This window comes from Oncorhynchus kisutch, linkage group LG3 (assembly GCF_002021735.2).
Source record: "Oncorhynchus kisutch isolate 150728-3 linkage group LG3, Okis_V2, whole genome shotgun sequence".
NCBI classification, from domain to species: Eukaryota; Metazoa; Chordata; class Actinopteri; order Salmoniformes; family Salmonidae; genus Oncorhynchus; species Oncorhynchus kisutch.
Genome location: NC_034176.2, coordinates 31,103,830 through 31,123,195, shown reverse-complemented (window position 1 = coordinate 31,123,195; position 19,366 = coordinate 31,103,830). Strand labels below are relative to the sequence as shown.

At 44.6% G+C, this 19,366-nt stretch overlaps 1 protein-coding gene across 5 annotated transcripts in view; it reads left to right on the top strand.

Moving 5' to 3' along the window:
* LOC109880466 (EMI domain-containing protein 1) overlaps positions 1 to 14,714 on the top strand; it is a 74,072-nt gene extending 59,358 nt beyond the window's left edge. The window contains exons 7-17 of one of the 5 annotated variants that reach the window (XR_004205304.1): positions 664 to 708; positions 814 to 912; positions 3,803 to 3,919; positions 6,361 to 6,447; positions 8,823 to 8,875; positions 9,022 to 9,084; positions 9,198 to 9,242; positions 9,483 to 9,527; positions 9,884 to 9,895; positions 12,117 to 12,538; positions 12,917 to 12,935. Coding sequence is in view for 4 of the 5 variants with exons in the window: in XM_031804194.1 (XP_031660054.1) it covers positions 664 to 708; positions 814 to 912; positions 3,803 to 3,919; positions 6,361 to 6,447; positions 8,823 to 8,875; positions 9,022 to 9,084; positions 9,198 to 9,242; positions 9,483 to 9,527; positions 9,884 to 9,895; positions 12,448 to 12,538; positions 12,917 to 13,056 (797 nt within the window). In the remaining variant the exon portion in view is untranslated. Of the gene's footprint in view, positions 1 to 663; positions 709 to 813; positions 913 to 3,802; positions 3,920 to 6,360; positions 6,448 to 8,822; positions 8,876 to 9,021; positions 9,085 to 9,197; positions 9,243 to 9,482; positions 9,528 to 9,883; positions 9,896 to 12,116; positions 12,539 to 12,916 lie in introns of those variants that run through there. The other 4 variants (XM_031804194.1, XM_020472688.2, XM_031804210.1 and 1 more) reach the window with 4 other exon arrangements.
* The last annotated feature ends 4,652 nt before the right edge of the window (positions 14,715 to 19,366 follow it).

Here is a 19,366-nt window from a genome sequence, read left to right as displayed (position 1 = left end):
AAGGAGGGAGGGATGGTGTGTGGAAAGTGAACAGTTTAGGGCATGAAAGCCCTCTCCTTCCCTGGAGCTCAGCCTAGCCTTGGCTGCAGCTGAAAAGAGAAGGTGCTCTGCTGCTGTACTCTCAGCAGACCTTTCAATAGTGTATCAACTTCCATCCAATTACATTGAAATCTGTTTTAGCTAAAGGCTTCCAGGTTAAGATCATCACTGGCCTTCTAAGGCCTGTTGAAGAATGTAAATGCCCCATTATGGGCACCCTAACACACAGTCAATGTCTTACTGGTTTAGAGAGAGAAGGACATTATCTGTTTGGTATAGGTGTTTAGTTCCCCTACAATATTAGAGCTATAATTTGGCTGAAATGTTCGCCCTGCATGGGCTTGGGTTTTGGGGTTTGGGTTTTAGTCTCCCATGACAAGCTGAGGGGTTCGTTCCTCACTGGCACCTCTGTGGCCCTAATTAACATCTCAGTGCTTAGTCTGTCAGCGAGTCTGTCTAATCCAGAGAACAGTGCAGCTGCTCTGCCACCTCCATCTAGTGACCCTTCACCTCAGGAAGCATTCAACCTCTAGTCCATTTCTCCACACAAGGCAATGGACGACCCCTTTCTCTTCCTCTTTCCCCGGTCTGCTGTCTGACGTCTGATTCCTCCCTAACACACAGGTCCACAGGGTGAAAGAGGCAGAGACGGCACCCCTGGACGAGATGGTAAGTTTGAGATGTTGTCAGCTCAGTCATTCCTTTTTTTATAACACAAAATATTGTGGCTGTATCAGTATGGCTCCATGGTTACTGTCCCCTGTCTTTGCTCAGGGAAACCAGGGTCTCAGGGACTGCCGGGACCCAGGGGCGAGGCCGGGGTGAGGGGCCCCTCGGGGACCCCAGGATCTAAGGGGGCCCCAGGACCAGTGGGTAAGATACTTACTGTAACTAGATGATGGCAGACTGTATGATTTAATTAAACAACCACTGATTTCACTGTAAGATTTCATAAGCCTCCAAATTTGTGACAGTCATTCCTTTTGGCTGAAGTATGATAATAACAGACTGTAATCAGTATGAATGATTGCAGTTTCATGAATACCACATGAAGATAATTCCATGTTTACAGTTGATCAAGCAGAGTGCACCGATGTCAAACAAGACGATGACACTGTTTGTCAATAAATGCGCATGTTGTGAAGATCATTGTGGGCACAGAGGGATTGTATGCATACCCACCAACTTAACCCATTGTCTCTGACAAAACTATGACAATACTCTCACTAGGCCAGCGCAAACAAGAACCCTGAGTGTTGCTCACTTTAAGACCTGAAACAATTGTGTAAAAGTCCCTCAGAACTATCTCAACGAACTGCAACAAACTGCATCTTGACGTCCTGCATCAGAGTGTTTGTGTTTCTGTGAAACCACTCGGCCATTCCATAAACCTATGCTGTAGTCCATGAAAAACACAGCTGTTCCTCAGTGGACAGCACGGTGATAACTTCGACTTTTCAAACATAAGACTTACTAAATACGGAGTTTGCTGATTCAGCATGGTTTCCAGCAGGCTGACTAAATATTTGTCCTCAGACTACACAAAACTCCCCTATGGCTCGGGAACACTCGCTGTTGTTCCTGCCTGCTGACCAACCAGAGTCGTTCGTTCAACAACATAAAGAAATCAAAAATCTTATATTTGAGGCTAAATTGTTACGGGCAAATAATAAATAACAGTCGCGAAACAAGAAATCCCCGGGCATCCCCGGGCAGTTACAAGTTTAATGAAAATAAAATAAATCAAGTTTGTCATAACGTGTTGTAGCTGGCGGCGGTGGTTCTGATTCCGTGTGGAACATTTAGACAGTGTGTGTCCTTCCCTCCGAGGGATATATGAACCCTGCTCTGTGCCTACTGCTGCCGGATAGGCATGAGAGGTAGAGCAAATGTTCAACTACAAAACCCCTTTCGGAGAAGCACCATGTGAATTCAATCTGAAATGAACATGAGCTGTGTATACGAGTCCTGTCTCCTTATGCCTTCCATATGTCTGCGGTGTTGTTGTTTTCCCTATCTCCATTAGATTATGTGTATTCTCAGAGTGCACTAGAGTTTCTATCCAAAACAATGTTCTCTCTCCACATGCAGACTTCTTCCTGTCCGTTGCACGTAAGACAAATGTTACCATTGACGAGAATGTGTTTGATGTAACCTGAGCGTTATGAGAGCGTGTTCGGTGGCGATAGGTCCGGGGGGGTAAGGTGTAGGTGTAAGGGAACGTAATGAACTCAGGAGGGGTGACAACACAGTAAAGACCGATTCAATGAGACTCAAGGGGAGATTGAATGACATTAACAGGGGGCTGCTACTTTTCTGCAGGGAGGGAAGCAGTGTGAGGTTGGGGTTGGAGCGTGTGCAGCCCTGCATTGTTGTGTTTTGGGTTGTTTTTCTCTTAATCAGCGCACAGAAAAGACATGTTTCCTGTATAGAAGAACAAGGATTCCCTAACACACACACACACACACAATCACATGCAAGAGCACACACACTTTTACTCACACATTGACACCGTAGCCCACAGCCGCATCAGGGCCCCATTACTCTGCAGGAAAAATAGAGCCTTGTTTGCCCTAACATCATGGGAACACACAGACTCTGGAGAGGCCACTTTGACTACCCAGCTGTGCTACTATACTGCTGACCAAGGGTCATGGACCTTCAGGTGGGGTTGAGCTAGTGCAGAACCACAACGCAGTCAGTTACAAATTAAACAATATTATGCCAAGTTATTCATAGTTGATCATACAATAATTGTAAAACCTCCAGAGCCTTATTCAAGGTCACAAGACAAGGAGATAGATTAATAGATGAGGGTTATGTGTGCTTGCGCTTTGGGGATGGGGAGGTCAGGGGTCATGTTGAGCACAGCATTACCTCAGGAAAGTGCAAACAATGAGGTCAGATGTTGTGGTTGGGAGGTGAAGCACTTTGTTTGGGTTTGTGGATGGAACAGCCCAATCCAGCTGGGCCACAGGGACAAGTCACATCTCAGCTTTTCTTTCTCAACCTCTTTTCAACAAAAGGAGAAGTCGTTGTGGGAGGGAGAGAGAAACATTGGCTGGCTTGTCGGGACAAGTTATATATACACACACACACACACACACACGTGCACAACGGCGCACGCTCCCACACTCCGGCTCGTACAGACGCAGGCAGAATGTAATTTATTGCGCAATAGTCCGCTAATACGCTCCGGCTTTAATGGTGTTTATTTGAGCTTTCCCAAGTCTCCCTTTGAGCTCCCAGCACACGGCCATTAAGAGGCCTCCTCCTGTTAATTACAGCTGAACACCAGTCAGTCTCTCAGCCCCCCTCTCCTCTCCTCTCCTGCTCCTGCTGATATTAGCCTGCCTCGCACAACCGCCAAGCACTGAAACTTAATACACCATGCAGCGCTTGCTGTCTCTCCCGCACTCTCCCTCCCTTTACATTCTCTACTATATATCGTATTGCTCTGTACCCATCACCTTAATTATAGGTTCACCAGCGTTCCCCTGCCACTGCTATGCATGCCAGGAAAGGCAACACAGGGTGAAACCTCTTCATCAAGGAATCACCTCTGGTGCCCTTTGAAATGATGAAAATACTCAATAAAAAATCCATTGGTATAGCAAGAGAGATTAAAAGTTTCTCTGTTCACCAATGCTGGCTCAATGTTGATTCTTGTTTTTGTCGTTGACTTTTCACCTACCCTTTCCGTCATTGTCATGCCAATGCTGTCCCTCAGCATAACAGTGTGGTGTATCTCCTCTCCCCCCAGGACCCAAAGGTCTACCAGGTCTCCCAGGAGAGAGGGGTCTACTTGGGCTTCCTGGACCTCCAGGACCCCCTGGACCCCCAGCCACTACCAGTGCCCACATCCCAGAGCCAGACCGGGGTAAGGGGAGCACCACTACAACAGACAGCCATATCCAACACCACACACACTCCATTCATCAGATTAACAGTAGTGTTATGGAACACCTCCCACTCAAATCATTTGTTTGTAATTAGGATGTCATGTAGGCCAATGTGTGTGCCTTACAGCCCTAATTGCTCTTTGTCACCATCGCTCATGCTCATCTGGGTCAATTTTCCATTCAGTGGATGTGTATGAAAATGGTAGACCATTCTAGTGCAGTTCATGAGTTTTCACACCCCAGGATTATGGACTTGGAGATGTCCCAGAGGTGAAAAACCAGATGCATAGTCGGCCTCTGTCAGACAACCACCCTCACCCCTCCCCTTCTCACAATAGGTGGTCTTTTTCTGTGTCAAACCAGAGGAAGTGACCTCAGTCCACACAGAATCAATTTACCATGAGTCCAAAATAAGTGGATCTGCAGAGGCAGTAGTTTACTGAGAGGTGTGGGCTGAGGATGCCACCTTCCTTTGGTCTTTAAATAGGTGAGAAATACCTGTTGATGCTCTCACTTCCACTGAAAATCACCATGTTCCCCATGTCTTTTACATTACACTGTGTTACACCCTGACCTTAGAGATCCTGTTAATGTCTCTATTTTGGGGTGTGATTTGGGGTGGGTATTCTATGTTCTATTATTTGTATTTCTATGTTTTGGCCAGGTAGGGTTCTCAATCAGCGACAGCTGTCTATCGTTGCCTCTGATTGAGAACCATACTTAGGCTGCCCTTTTTCCCACCTGTCTTTGTGGAAAGTTGACTTTGTTTATGGCACATACCCTTTAACTTCACGGTTTGTTTTGCAGTGTTTATTGTTTCGTTTGGCGTCTTTTCTAATAAATAGAATATGTACGCTCACAACGCTGCACCTTGGTCCTCTTCATTCAAAGACCTTGACACATAGAGTCATGTCGAACTTCTATTTGAGTTAGAAGAGAGAGATGGAGAAACAGAGAGGATGGCTGAGGGAATAAATGTAAGGATATTAGAAAGAGACAAATGTATGCAATGTGTTTTAACAGGTACTCCCTCTCCCCAGGTCATGTCTACTTGCCAAAATGGCCTGAGAGGAAGGTGATTGAGTGCCGGTTGAGAGGGTCTGAGTCTGTGGAAGGGGAATATATACATATATATAGAGAGAGAGAGATGGGAGAGAGAGAGAGACAGAGGGAGGGGCGAAGTCACAAACTGGGATAAGAACCTGTCCATCACTGATGTCACTCAACCATTTCCAGATGTGGAGCTGAAAAAGGGGTTCATACAACCTCCCGCAAGGTTGGCGCTCAGGCAATATGGGAAGGTATGAGGGCTGAATGGCTAAAATAGAGAGGAGGAAATGGGCTGCAGAGTGTCGGTTGTGTAGTTGAAAAGATGGATAATTCTAGCTGTAAGTAAATCAGAGTTGGCATTGAGAATTCTGAGACTAGGAGCCGTTTCTTTCACATCAAAGTGAAAGCAGGGGTTCTGTGCTGAGCTTCCTTTGGAAAACACTGGCTTATTGGCTTCCCCGTATCGATCTGGAGGCTGGAATCTCCTGCAACAGAATGGGAATAAACCCTGCTATCTTCAGGTGGGACAGGGTCACAGGTAAAGAGGAGAGGATGTGTGAACCTAGCCGTTTTAGAAGATCATAGACATTACAGATGTAGGGCACTATTGTAAAGCCAGGACATTGTGGGGTTGGAAGTAGAGGGACATGGACCTCATGTCAGACAAGGTGTTGAAGAAGAGGAGCTGGAATTGAACAGAAAAATAAAAAATGTTTCAATAGAGACAGACAGGCAGACAGACCGAAGGACGGACTAGTGGGAGGCTCGGAAGAACAGACAAACAGGCAGACACCTCACCTCCGCAGCTATTTTTAGAAAAGGTTGTGTGGGACTGGAACAGAGTTTAGAGTCAGTGTGGCAGCTGGAGGATGTGTCTCGTTGATAGGCCTTCTCCTCCATGCTCTCCTCTTCTGTGGCACTCCATCAACACTGTGCCCCCTGTCAGCCTGAGACAACCCTTGAAAACCACACGCTTCCACATCACTGGGACGTTTCCTACCTTTTTTCCTCTCTCTTTCCCAACAGATGTAGAGCAGCTCAGAAGTGCTCTGTCAGCACAATGTCAATGGAGGGGACTCAAGTCATTCTTAAATAGTGAACCATGTGTACTTGTAGGACATGAATTCCACATACACATGAGTGCAAACAATGTGATAATCATGATATGATATTTAGCCATACATTTACCTATCTATGTAGAAGATGGGCCCGTGTGATGGTTCTGAAAGAAGCCTGGACATTTGTGTGAGAGCATTGCCCCCTGTAGGCACCTGTCAGTAATGTAGTTCAGTAAATGAAGTGCTCCATCAGTCTTCTTGCCATTGTCCTTTTTAACCACTCGCCTGTGTGCATGTCCTCTGTATTCCAGGTCAGGGCAAGCTGCTCCTCTCCAACACCTTCCCTGACCCACGAGGGGCTCCTGTCCAGGGCCCCCAAGGCCCTGCTGGACCTGCTGGTCAGTATCTCCGTCTCTCTGTCTTGGTCCCCAGCCAGAAAACATATTGGTTTCAATATCATGTCAGTGTAGTGATTCAATTGCATATTCATTTGGGTTCTCGTACCAGTTATGCCCCTGGACTAAATATAAGAATGAACAAAAGTCTCCGTTCTCTGTCAGATTCACTGGAAACACATCTCCCCTGTCCCCAACTCTCACTGAAACACATCTCTCCTGTCCCCAACTCTCACTGAAACACATCTCTCCTGTCCCCAACTCCCACTGAAACACATCTCTCCTGTCCCCAACTCTCACTGAAACACATCTCTCCTGTCCCCAACTCTCACTGAAACACATCTCTCCTGTCCCCAACTCTCACTGAAACACATCTCTCCTGTCCCCAACTCTCACTGAAACACATCTCCACTGTCCCCAACTCTCACTGAAACACATCTCTCCTGTCCCCAACTCTCACTGAAACACATCTCTCCTGTCCCCAACTCTCACTGAAACACATCTCTCCTGTCCCCAACTCTCACTGAAACACATCTCTCCTGTCCCCAACTCTCACTGAAACACATCTCTCCTGTCCCCAACTCTCACTGAAACACATCTCTCCTGTCCCCAACTCTCACTGAAACACATCTCTCCTGTCCCCAACTCTCACTGAAACACATCTCTCCTGTCCCCAACTCTCACTGAAACACATCTCTCCTGTCCCCAACTCTCACTGAAACACATCTCTCCTGTCCCCAACTCTCACTGAAACACATCTCCCCTGTCCCCAACTCTCACTGAAACACATCTCTCCTGTCCCCAACTCTCACTGAAACACATCTCCCCTGTCCCCAACTCTCACTGAAACACATCTCCCCTGTCCCCAACTCTCACTGAAACACATCTCTCCTGTCCCCAACTCTCACTGAAACACATCTCCCCTGTCCCCAACTCTCACTGAAACACATCTCTCCTGTCCCCAACTCTCACTGAAACACATCTCTCCTGTCCCCAACTCTCACTGAAACACATCTCTCCTGTCCCCAACTCTCACTGAAACACATCTCCCCTGTCCCCAACTCTCACTGAAACACATCTCTCCTGTCCCCAACTCTCACTGAAACACATCTCTCCTGTCCCCAACTCTCACTGAAACACATCTCTCCTGTCCCCAACTCTCACTGAAACACATCTCCCCTGTCCCCAACTCTCACTGAAACACATCTCCCCTGTCCCCAACTCTCACTGAAACACATCTCCCCTGTCCCCAACTCTCACTGAAACACATCTCCCCTGTCCCCAACTCTCACTGAAACACATCTCTCCTGTCCCCAACTCTCACTGAAACACATCTCTCCTGTCCCCAACTCTCACTGAAACACATCTCTCCTGTCCCCAACTCTCACTGAAACACATCTCCCCTGTCCCCAACTCTCACTGAAACACATCTCTCCTGTCCCCAACTCTCACTGAAACACATCTCTCCTGTCCCCAACTCTCACTGAAACACATCTCCCCTGTCCCCAACTCTCACTGAAACACATCTCCCCTGTCCCCAACTCTCACTGAAACACATCTCCCCTGTCCCCAACTCTCACTGAAACACATCTCCCCTGTCCCCAACTCTCACTGAAACACATCTCCCCTGTCCCCAACTCTCACTGAAACACATCTCTCCTGTCCCCAACTCTCACTGAAACACATCTCCCCTGTCCCCAACTCTCACTGAAACACACCTCTCCTGTCCCCAACTCTCACTGAAACACATCTCCCCTGTCCCCAACTCTCATCTTGAAATTCCTGATTTCCTCATTAGAGGAAGTTGGAGTTGCTTCCTGTCTCTTAAACGTTGGATTGATTTGTTGTTTGCCTGTCCCTCCTGCCTTAGTTTGCATCAACAGCGTTCAATGGAATTATGTGTCAAGATGAGCCTTTCCATTCCCGTGTTTAAAGTGAGCCGTAAGAGGAGTGAGCTTGGGCCAGCTCCTATGATTGATCACATTTTGGATAAGACATATCTAGCATCCCTTCTATCATGACCAACCAAGGCAGATTTAAGTGCCTTCAGTATAACGTTGTAACAAGCTAGTCTGTATATGTAACGGTTTCCCCAGTCCAGTACTTTTTAACCATGGTTTATGTCATAGTCCAAATGCCTTTGCATAATCTGATTGTCTTATCTTGTTCCAGCTGTTCCAAAACACACATAACATGAAACCCTTTCCTATCAATTATCCATAATTCATCTTTTTTTCTCTCCTTTATTTTGTCTCTCCTTTCATTCTCAATTTGCCTTGTGTGTCTGATAATAACCTATCTTGGCCTATAAAGGCAACCTAACCTAAAAGCTGCTTATTACCTTAATACTCACAGTCCTTATGTGTCCCATCATACAGGTCCCCCAGGCCCCAAAGGCCCCATGGGACCCCCTGGCCCAGCGGGACAGAACGTAGGTGTTTGCCTTAGCACTACTGTAGGCAGTGTGTAATGGTGCAATAGAAATAATCATCATCATATGAGTGAGATTAGATCCACTTACTGCACACTTCTACAATTGATGTGTCTTTTTCAACATTATCTCTGGTCTCTCTACAGGGGAAGTCGGGGGCCCCTGGGAGACACGGCCCAGTGGGGCCAAAAGGAGAACGTGGGGAGAGAGTGAGAACAATGCACAGGCCAGCCAGGGCCCAACCACACCTAATGTTTCCATTCTATTTTTTCCATCCCCTAGATAGAGAGACAAAACTCCTAACTTGCCTCTGGCTTCTTAGGGTCCTCTGGGATATCCAGGAGAGAGAGGATTCATAGGAGATCCGGTAAGACACCTACTTCCTGTATAGCTGTGGCCCTGATGAGTATGGCCTTCATAAAGACGCGTTAGTGTGAGGAAAACCTACACGTCATACCAGAATACAGCATAGTAAACTATACAAACCAGCATTCTCACAAACTCAGAGAATGGGTTTCTTCTGCTGCTTTTTCAAAGGCAGTACTGTCATGCAATTGAAGTGACATCACAGGTGTTCCATTACTCTTTACTTAATGTTTCTATTTAGGGAGTACCAGGAGCCAAGGGAGAACCAGGAGAGAAAGGCCTGCCGGTAAGATTAAAATATATGGGCTGTACACCACTGGGCTGCATAAGACCAGGAGGCAGGAGAGGAAACTGGGGCCCTTTCTCAATTAGTCTTTCTTTGATTCCTTGTGTCTTCTCTCCTTGCATCCACCAAAGCCATAGGAGGAGAATGTCCAAGGGGAGGAACCTTGGGGTCTTCTCTTCCAATGGTGTTTGAGAAGGAAGCGAGGATATAGGATGCGAGAAATGTGGGAAAACGAATTGAGAAAGAGTCAATTTCCCCACAGTGTACTTAAATTGTATAAATACTGTTTACTGTATAGACAATTATTGTGTCCGTCTAATCACTGCTTTTCCTTTGCATCTTTCTCATGTTACAAGAACAATCTAAATGTAAGTGATCTAAATGATTTTTGACAGCAAGTCACCACTATGATCCATGTCCAATCACCACGTTTACATGCTTATCTTTGCGATTTCACTTTTTGATAAAGTTTACTGTTAGTATTGTTCTGCAAATGGTCCTGCATTTGTTTTGTTTACTGCATGTGGGATTGTGGTTGCTGTTGTTTGTGTGTGTTCTGTTTCATGATGATTTTATGATCATGTGGTTTTTTGGTCCTTGGGGTGTGCTGTAGAATGCTGCCCCTTGTTGAAAACACTGTCCTACTCCTGTCCGACCCTAAAGCTGTCTGACTCCCTCTGCAAGCTACTGTCTCCATGGCTACCTTTCACAGTCACATTCTGAGAATCTGACATTGGCATATACATACACACACGCCTGCCTGACGCTCCTACCTCACACGTGCTAAGTCGTTTGCTGACTGAGGGAAAGATCATGGAATCTATAAGAATATGTTGAGTGGCATGTAATATATAGTTGTATTGAGGATCAATATTTGATCATGCCATGCTTTTACAAACCCTTCTACAAATTATATACATTTAGCAAAGGATGACATGTTCATATGTTAATTTAACTAGTGTACAACACATATTGTGTATACATAGTATATATGTTATTATAAACTGGGTGGTTCGAGCCCTGAATGCTGATTGGCTGACAGCCGTGGTATATCAGACCGTATATCACAGGTATGACAAACATTTTTACTGCTCTAATTAGGTTGGTAACCAGTTTATAAAAGCAATAAGGCACCTCGGGGGTTTGTGGTATATGGCCAATATACCACGGCTAAGGGCTGTATCCAGGCACTCCGTGTTGCGTCGTGCGTAAGAACAGCCCTTAGCCGGGGTATATTGGCCATATACCACACCCCCTCGGGCCTTTTTGCTTAAGCATGTGTCGAATGTATATGCCAAATCACTCCATTTAGAGTTGTGGGAACAGTGGTGATGGGTTAGTGCTGGGTGTGTGGGGTAGGGTGTTTTGGATTGGGGTTGGAAATGTGAGTGGATACAGCTATCCTCCAGTGTCCCACAATGCATGGCTGCATGCTCCCATCCTTAGTTACTGCACTGTTTGCCATTTCTCTTTTTGCCAAACTCATACGTAAACTCTGTGTTTAACTTAGTGTAATAACAAAAAAATGCAGCAATAACACAGGAACCAGGCAAGATTACTCTAAAATGTATCGCAAACCCAAAATATATTTCTTATCTCCTCAACGGCCTCACTACAGCCCCATTATCTGTTCTGCTCCCATCTGCTCCTCATCAATCAACCATGACATAGAGAAGCTTGTTATTGTGGAGCCATACAACCTGGAAAAACACAAATACACTGGACATTAGACATTGTTATGATTTATAGATATACAGTACTGTAGCTTAAGGAAATCTTGCCTTTTGTTCCGTAGAGGTTTGTCCGCTACTCGTTAATCAGTTTATTTCTTGACCCAAGAGAAAAGTACTCAGGCATCCACGTTAACAAAATCGTGTGCATGCGTTCTTTATCAACTGTCACTGACATGATTGCTTGTGTCTGTGTTATCTTTGTGTTTTTATTTTCTATGTTTCATATTTTTTCTTAGGGGATTATTCATAAAGCCAGTAGGTTTTTCTTGAAAAGTAGATATTGATCTGTTTCTCATTTTAAACAGAAACTTTTAAAAAGACTAAAGACTTACTGGCTTTATCTGGTGAGCATATTTTAACACAGTGAGAGATGGATTGGCAGCTATTATGACCACAGCTGTATTAACAGTCATGTAGATACAATATACTGAGACTTCACAAATGTTTTAGAAAATCACTTTTTTTGTCATGCAAACCCTCTAAAATACTTGCCTGGTTGAATAGCTGCTCATCTTGATCAAGTCCAGAGGGAATGTGGATGGCATGGTCAAACCTGAAGCCTTGGACAGTCTACTCCACTTTTGTTATGTCAACAACATAGGAATGTGTTGTGATGTGCATGCTGTTTTTACCCAGCATGGCAAAGACTGGCCTGGTATGGCAGCATGGCCAGAGAACGAGGGAGATAGAGAGATACAGGGGAGGGATGAGGTAAAGGGATGCGGGCTGGGTGCGTGGACTGGTTTTAACCTGCTAACTGCTGTAATGGATTGACAGAGAGAAAATGACTTGCACCTTGGCGGGCAATTTGTTTGGCTTGTGCTCCTTACCTTGACGGCTGTATCTATCTTCACAGGGGGACGGGATACATCAGATCAGAGAAGCGCTGAAGATCTTAGCCGAGAGGGTTTTAATCCTCGAGACTATGATCGGTATTCATGGTGAGTAGGAGGCGTGGTCAGCTTGAGGCAGCAGGGTCAGTTTGAGGCAACAGGGTCAGCTTGAGGCAGCAGGGTCAGCTTTAGGCAGGGGTCAGATGAGGCTGGATCTCACCCCACCCTCCACCACTCGTGGGATGTGGGACGTGGGACATGGGGTATGGACAGAGGTAGAACAGCCCCAGGACCAGGCCTGGTGTGTCCACTCTCCACCCCTCACCCAGTCCCCTTGTCACTGTTCTCCGATAGGACATTAGTTTGAAGATGTTCCAAGACTTGCAGGCAGACCTGGAGCTTCTGGCTCGCAGGGTGACACTGCTGGAGGCTATCATCTGGCCAGGTAACGCTGGTAACCATCCTCACCCCTCATTCAGGCTAGATTACATTATCCACTGCATTTGGCATGCAGGGATCATACTTAAAATACTATTTTATGTATATTTTTTTCTTTAAAAGTTGTTGCTCTATGTGGACTCACATTAGTAGACATCTACCAGTAAATGTTGATTTCTTCACTAAATAAATGCATGTAACTCAAATGACTTTCATCTCTAGACACATGATAATGATCGATATCTCATCAGCCTCCTATGGCAACATCATATAAATGCTTTATGATATTTAATAATGTGCTATATATTAACTAAGTATTTTATATGTATGTCTCATATATGTATGCATAGGGTAGCATGGCCCCAACTCATTGTTTCTTCAACAGAGCCTGATCTAGGGTCTGGAGATGGTTCGTTCGGCACTGCGTCCCAAGGCGGTTTCTACAGGAATAAGCGGGCAGGCGCCCTACCCTATTGGCTTGTCTCCCCTCCTCTGTCCTCGGGCACCAAGGTTCAGGGGAAGTAGAATCCCTCCTGCATCTCTGAGGATCATGGGGTCTAACCACCCCTCCCTTAGGTCTCTCTGGCACTCTACTGATCCAGACCTTATCTGATACCCTCTGTCAGCTGTACCATCAGATGAAAGGTGGGGGACACCTCAGGGAAGCCCCACTGGTGCTCCGGAGTCTTCCCACCTCCATTTGGGAACCAGTACCACCCTCCTCTACCCCAACACACACCTCCCCATAGACCCATGGCTCCCCCTGTGTCCCGTCCCTGTATCTACAGCTAGGAAATATTTCAGCCTCGGAAAACATGCAAAGATTCTTGTAAGATAAAAGGAAACCCAATATTGAAGGAAAAATACCACCCCAAAACTATATTTTGGTATTTGTTTCATTCGTGCATTGTTGACATAGTCCCAAATGTTTTGCTTGTCAGCAATAAAGTTTTCAAGATATGTAACTTTCAAAATACAGAAATCATCCCTGTATGATGCATTTAAGCATCGTATGATAATTTTTGCGGGGAGTTTTCCTTGAAATGTTTAATGGTGCTCATTCAACTGAAACAATTCTGGACTATAAGGGTCATTGCAGTATAGTACAAATGAGGGTCAATTAAAGGAGAAATCAAGTGTGAAAGAAAAGAGACTGGCTCTGAGAATTTGTTTGGACTTTAACAATGTCGGGAATCTCAGAGGTTTACTTATTTAAATATATTTAACATGTACAGACTACAAGACACACATGTACACAAACAAACCTCTTCCCTTTATATTCCTTTTGGTTCTATAATATTGTTTTAATCCTTGTTATGAAGTGCACTATAAAGATGAAGAATTACACACCGTTCCCGTTGAGGTGTCAGTTAACATGTTATGAAAAGTCAAGCATATCTGTGTGTGTGTGTCTTGGTGTCTGATATCCCCCCATTTATCCCCCCAATCAAACACACAAGGGATGTCATTCTATTTATTTGATTCACATTCTAGTTGAGATTTATGTTGTTGCACATCAATTCAGTTCTGTTCTACCCTTTTCTGCACTTTCTACATTTTTAGACAGTATTTTCTCAACAACGGTGGCGAAATACAAAACTCATATCCTTATAGCAAAGTATATTCTACAAAGTTCTGATGTGTGATCAAATTCCTGCATTTCTTTCGAACCCCAAGCTGCAGCTCGTGCATAAACTGTCAGTAGTAAGACACCTCACATTTATTTTAAAGCCACAAGCTAAAGCAATGTCATCTCTAAGAAACCCTTTCTCCTACAGCAACTTCAGTCCTAAGCACACAGTAGGAGTAGAGGACTTGTTGATGGAACTTGAATACATTTTTTGCGTAACTTTGTACCACTATTTCATTCTTTAGATTTGACCTTTTAGTAATTTAGCAGACGCTCTTATCCACAGCGACTTTCAGTAGTGAGTGCATACATTTTTCATACTTTTTTCGTATACTTCGACTGATTTATCTGTCACAGTAAAGAAAAAGGCTTCTTTGATCAAATGTGTTTCTTTATCTTATAAAAAAAATATCAATCGCAGTTTCTTGTTTTGTCTGTAACGTGATATGTCTTTTCCATTTTGGGCCCATTTCAAATTGCTTGCTAATGTGTTATTGTGCAAAAAATTATTGTAGATGCTTGGTATAATAAAGAATTGTTTTGTGTTTTTTAACAGGCTCATTGTCCTCATTATTTTCATAATTACATTTATTTGAGTACTCTTGTCTTTTCCTTTTATCCCCCAGGGATAAGTTCAGCTCAGTAAAACCCAAGCAAATAACAATATCATGATACTAAATCATACCTTCTGTTCCAAGCTCCTGCTAGTTGGCCACTCTGTGTTGATCTGACAGGCCTCAGGTATTCGTTGGTGGCAGGGGGCTCTTTTCTTTGGATGTCATCACAGCCTCCTCCCCAACTCTGTCATCAATGAGCAGGGAGATGGCGCCATCTAGTGGCAGCCAGCGCCACCACAGCTTTATGTGTAGGAAACTCTTCTCCAGTTGCTGAAGCCTTAAAAAAAACATGTCAATAATGTTTTTGCTCAATATAATTATTTTATTTGATGACTCAGGCATGTTTGATCACAGCTTGCTTTTGCGTGGAATCAGCATTATCAAGCATTATATGATAAATTACTCCATAAAATAGAATACATATAGGCTACAACAAATATGCTCTTCTTTACTAGTAAATACCCTAGTAAACCTGACTGACTTCAGAGAGGACACTAGGACATTGACACTTCAACTTTGACCCCTGGTTCCTCCAGGACATCCTGTAAGGAGGTCAGTACCCCCGCCCTCAGCATCTGCTCCTCCAATAACTGGGCCTCTGACACTGCTTCAGACCCATTCATCAGCCATTGAGGAACAGGCGCTGTGGGTGTGGGTTCATGGGTGAAAGTTTAGAGGGAGCCGCCTGAGGGAATGACCCAAATCTGTAATAAACAACAAAGTCTCATGTGACAATACTCACTCATGCAACCAACTCTGCCATTCCAAGGCTAGGTAGTAGTAAGTCAGACTTGAACAAGCTACTGTTGTTCTCACCTCTGTGCCTGGAGTAGTGATGAACATAGGCCCAAGCAGGGTGGAAGTTGAAAATCACAATATCCTTTATTTTCTGCAACACTCCAATAAAGGATGGACAATCGTTAAACAAAGGTAAGGTATATAATCACAGAATGTAAAAGATAAGCTGTACATTTCGATGAAACATGGTGAAGCCCCAAAATTGCCCTCGCTGGAAGCCTGTGTTTCAGACATAAGGAAGTGGATGGCTGCAAATGTTCTACTTTTAAACTCGGACAAAATAGAGATGCTTGTTCTAGGTCCCAAGAAACAAAGAGATCTTCAGTTGAATCTGACAATTAATCTTGATGGTTGTACAGTCGTCTCAAATAAAACCGTGAAGGACTTTAACGTTACTCTGGACCCTGATCTCTCTTTTGACGAACATATCAAGACTGTTTCAAGGACAGCTTTTTTTCCATCTACGTAACATTGCAAAAATCTGAAACTTTCTGTCCAAAAATGTTGCAGAAAAATCTATCCATGCTTTTGTCACTTCTAGGTTAGACTACTGCAATGCTCTACTTGCTGGGTTCCCTGATAATGCACTAAATAATCTTTAGTTAGTACTAAACACGGCTGCTAGAATCTTGACTAGAACCAAACATTTTTATCATATTACTCCAGTGCTAGCCTCTCTACACTGGCTTCCTGTTAAGGTAAGGGCTGATTTCAAGGTTTTACTGCTAACCTACAAAGTATTACATGGGCTTGCTCTTGCCTATCTTTCCGATTTGGTCCTGCCATACATACCTACACGTACACTACGGTCACAAGACGCAGGCCTCCTAACTGTCCCTAGAATTTCTAAGCAAACAGCTGGAGGCAGGGCTTTCTCCTATAGAGCTCCATTTTTATGGAATAGTCTGCTTACCCATGTGAGAGATGCAGACTCGATCTCAACTTTCAAGTCTTTATTGAAGACTCATCTCTTCAGTAGGTCCTATGATTGAGTGTAGTCTGGCCCAGGAGTGTGAAGGTGAACAGAAAGGCACTGGAGCAACGAACCACCCTTGCTGTCTCTGCCTGGCCGGTTCCCCTCTCTCCACTGGGATTCTGTCTCTAACCCTATTACAGGGGCTGAGTCACTGGCTTACTGGTGCTCTTCCATGCCGTACCTAGGAGAGATGCGACACTTGAGTGGGTTGAGTCACTGACGTGATCTTCCTGTCTGGGTTGGCGCCCCCACCTTGGGTTGTGCCGTGGCGGAGATCTGTGTGGGCTATACTCGGCCTTGTCTCAGGATGGTAAGTTGGTGGTTGAAGATATCCCTCTAGTGGTGTGGGGGCTGTGCTTTGGCAAAGTGGGTGGGGTTATATCCGGCCTGTTTGGCCCTGTCCGGGGGTATCGTCGGACGGGGCCACAGTGTCTCCCGACCCCTCCTGTCTCAGCCTCCAGTATTTATGCTGCAGTAGTTTATGTGTCGGGGGGCTGGGGTCAGTTTGTTATATCTGGAGTATTTCTCCTGTCTTATCTGGTGTCCTGTGTGAATTTAAGTATGCTCTCTCTAGATCTTTCTTTCTCTCTCTCGGAGGACCTGAGCCCTAGGACCATGCCTCGGGACTACCTGGCCTGATGACTCCTTGCTGTCCCCAGTCCACCTGGTCGTGTTGCTGCTCCAGTTTCAACTGTTCTGCCTGTGGCTATGGAACCCTGACCGTTCACCGGACGTGCTACCTGTCCCAGACCTGCTGTTTTCAACTCTCTAGAGACAGCAGGAGCGGTAGAGATACTCTGAATGATCGGCTTTGAAAAGCCAACTGACATTTACTGACCTGTTACTGACCTGTTACTGACCGGTGCTGACCGGTGCTGACCTGTTGTACCCTCGACAACCACTGTGATTATTGTTATTTGACCCTGCTGGTCATCTATGAACATTTGAACATCTTGGCCATGTTCTGTTATAATCTCCACCCGGCACAGCCAGAAGAGGACTGGCCACCCCTCATAGCCTGGTTCCTCTCTAGGTTTCTTCCGAGGTTCTGGCCTTTCTAGGGAGTTTTTCCTAGCCACCGTGCTTCTACACCTGCATTGCTTGCTGTTTTGGGGTTTTAGGCTGGGTTTCTGTACAGCACTTTGAAATATGAGCTGATGTAAGAAGGGCTTTATAAATCAATTTGATTTGACTTGATTTGATAAGACAGAGACAATCGGTACAAAACATTTTTCCAATCCTTTGTTGTATTTTATGACAGAGAACGATACAATTGTATCCTATCAGTATGGCACAGAAGTGGAGCAGTCCAGGTCCCTGGGAAGCAACACCAGATTAAGGAGTAAGAGCAGCCAGGGCAGGAACCCAACAGGTACACATCTGAGCAGCTTCCTCTGGGTCACCTGACGAAACTGGGCTGCTCTTTTTCTCTCTCTCTCTCTCTCTCAATTAAATTCAAGGGGCTTTATTGGCATGGGAAATATATGTTAACATTGCCAAAGCAAGTGAAGTAGATAATATACAAAAGTGAAATAAACAATAAAAATGAACAGTAAACATTATACTCACATAAGTTCCAACAGAATAAAGACATCACAAATTGTCATATTATATATACAGTGTATATATACAGTGTTGTAACGATGTGCAAATGGTTAAAGTACAAAAGGGAAAATAAATAAACATAAATTTGGGTTGTATTTACAATGGTATTTGTTCTTCACTGGTTTCCCTTTTCTTGTGGCAACAGGTCACAAATATTGCTGCTGTGATGGCACACTGTGGTATTTCACCCAGTAGACATGGGAGTTTGCCAAAATCTGGTTTGTTTTAAATATTTTTGTGGATCTGTGTAGTCTGAGAGAAATATGTGTCTCTAATATAGTCATACATTTGGCAGGAGGTTAGGAAGTGCAGCTCAGTTTCCACCTCATTTTGAGGGCAGTGTGCACATAGCCTGTCTTCTCTTGAGAGCCAGGTCTGCCTAAGGTGGCCTTTCTCAGTAGCAAGGCTATGCTCATTGAGTCTGTACATAATCAAAGCTTTCCTTAAGTTTGGGTCAGTCAAAATGGTCAGGTATTCTGCCATTGTGTACTCTCTGTTTAAGGCCAAATAGCATTCTAGTTCGCTCTGTTTTGCTGGTCGTGTTGCTGATTCTAGTAGGGTGAGGCCGGGTGCTGTAGACTGTTCTAGTGCCCTTGCCAATTCGTTGATATATATGTTGAAGAGGGTGGGGCTTAAGCTGCATCCCTGTCTCACCCCACGGCCCTGTGGGAGGAAATGTGTGTGTTTTTGCCTATTTTAACCACACACTTTTTGTTTGTGTACATGGATTTTAGAATGTTGTATGTTTTTCCCCCAACACCACTTTCCATCAATTTGTATAGCAGATCCTCATGTCAAATTGAGTTTAAGGCTTATTTGAAATCAACAAAGCATGAGAAGACTTTGCCTTTGTTTTGGTTTGTTTGTTTGTTTGTCAATTAGGGTGTGCAGGGTGAATACGTGGTCTGTCGTACAATAATTTTGTAAAAAGCCAATTTGACATTTGCTCAGTACATTGTTTTCAATGAGAAAATGTACAAGTCTGCTGTTAATGATAATGCAGAGGATTTTCCCACGGTTGCTGTTGACGCATATCCCGTGGTAGTTATTGGGGTCAAATTTGTCTCCACTTTAGTGGATTGGGTTGATCAGTCCTTGGTTCCAAATATTGGGGAAGATGCCAGAGCTAAGGATGATGATAAAGAGTTTTAGTATAGCCAATTGGAATTTGTTGTCTGTATATTTTATTATTTCATTGAGGATACCATC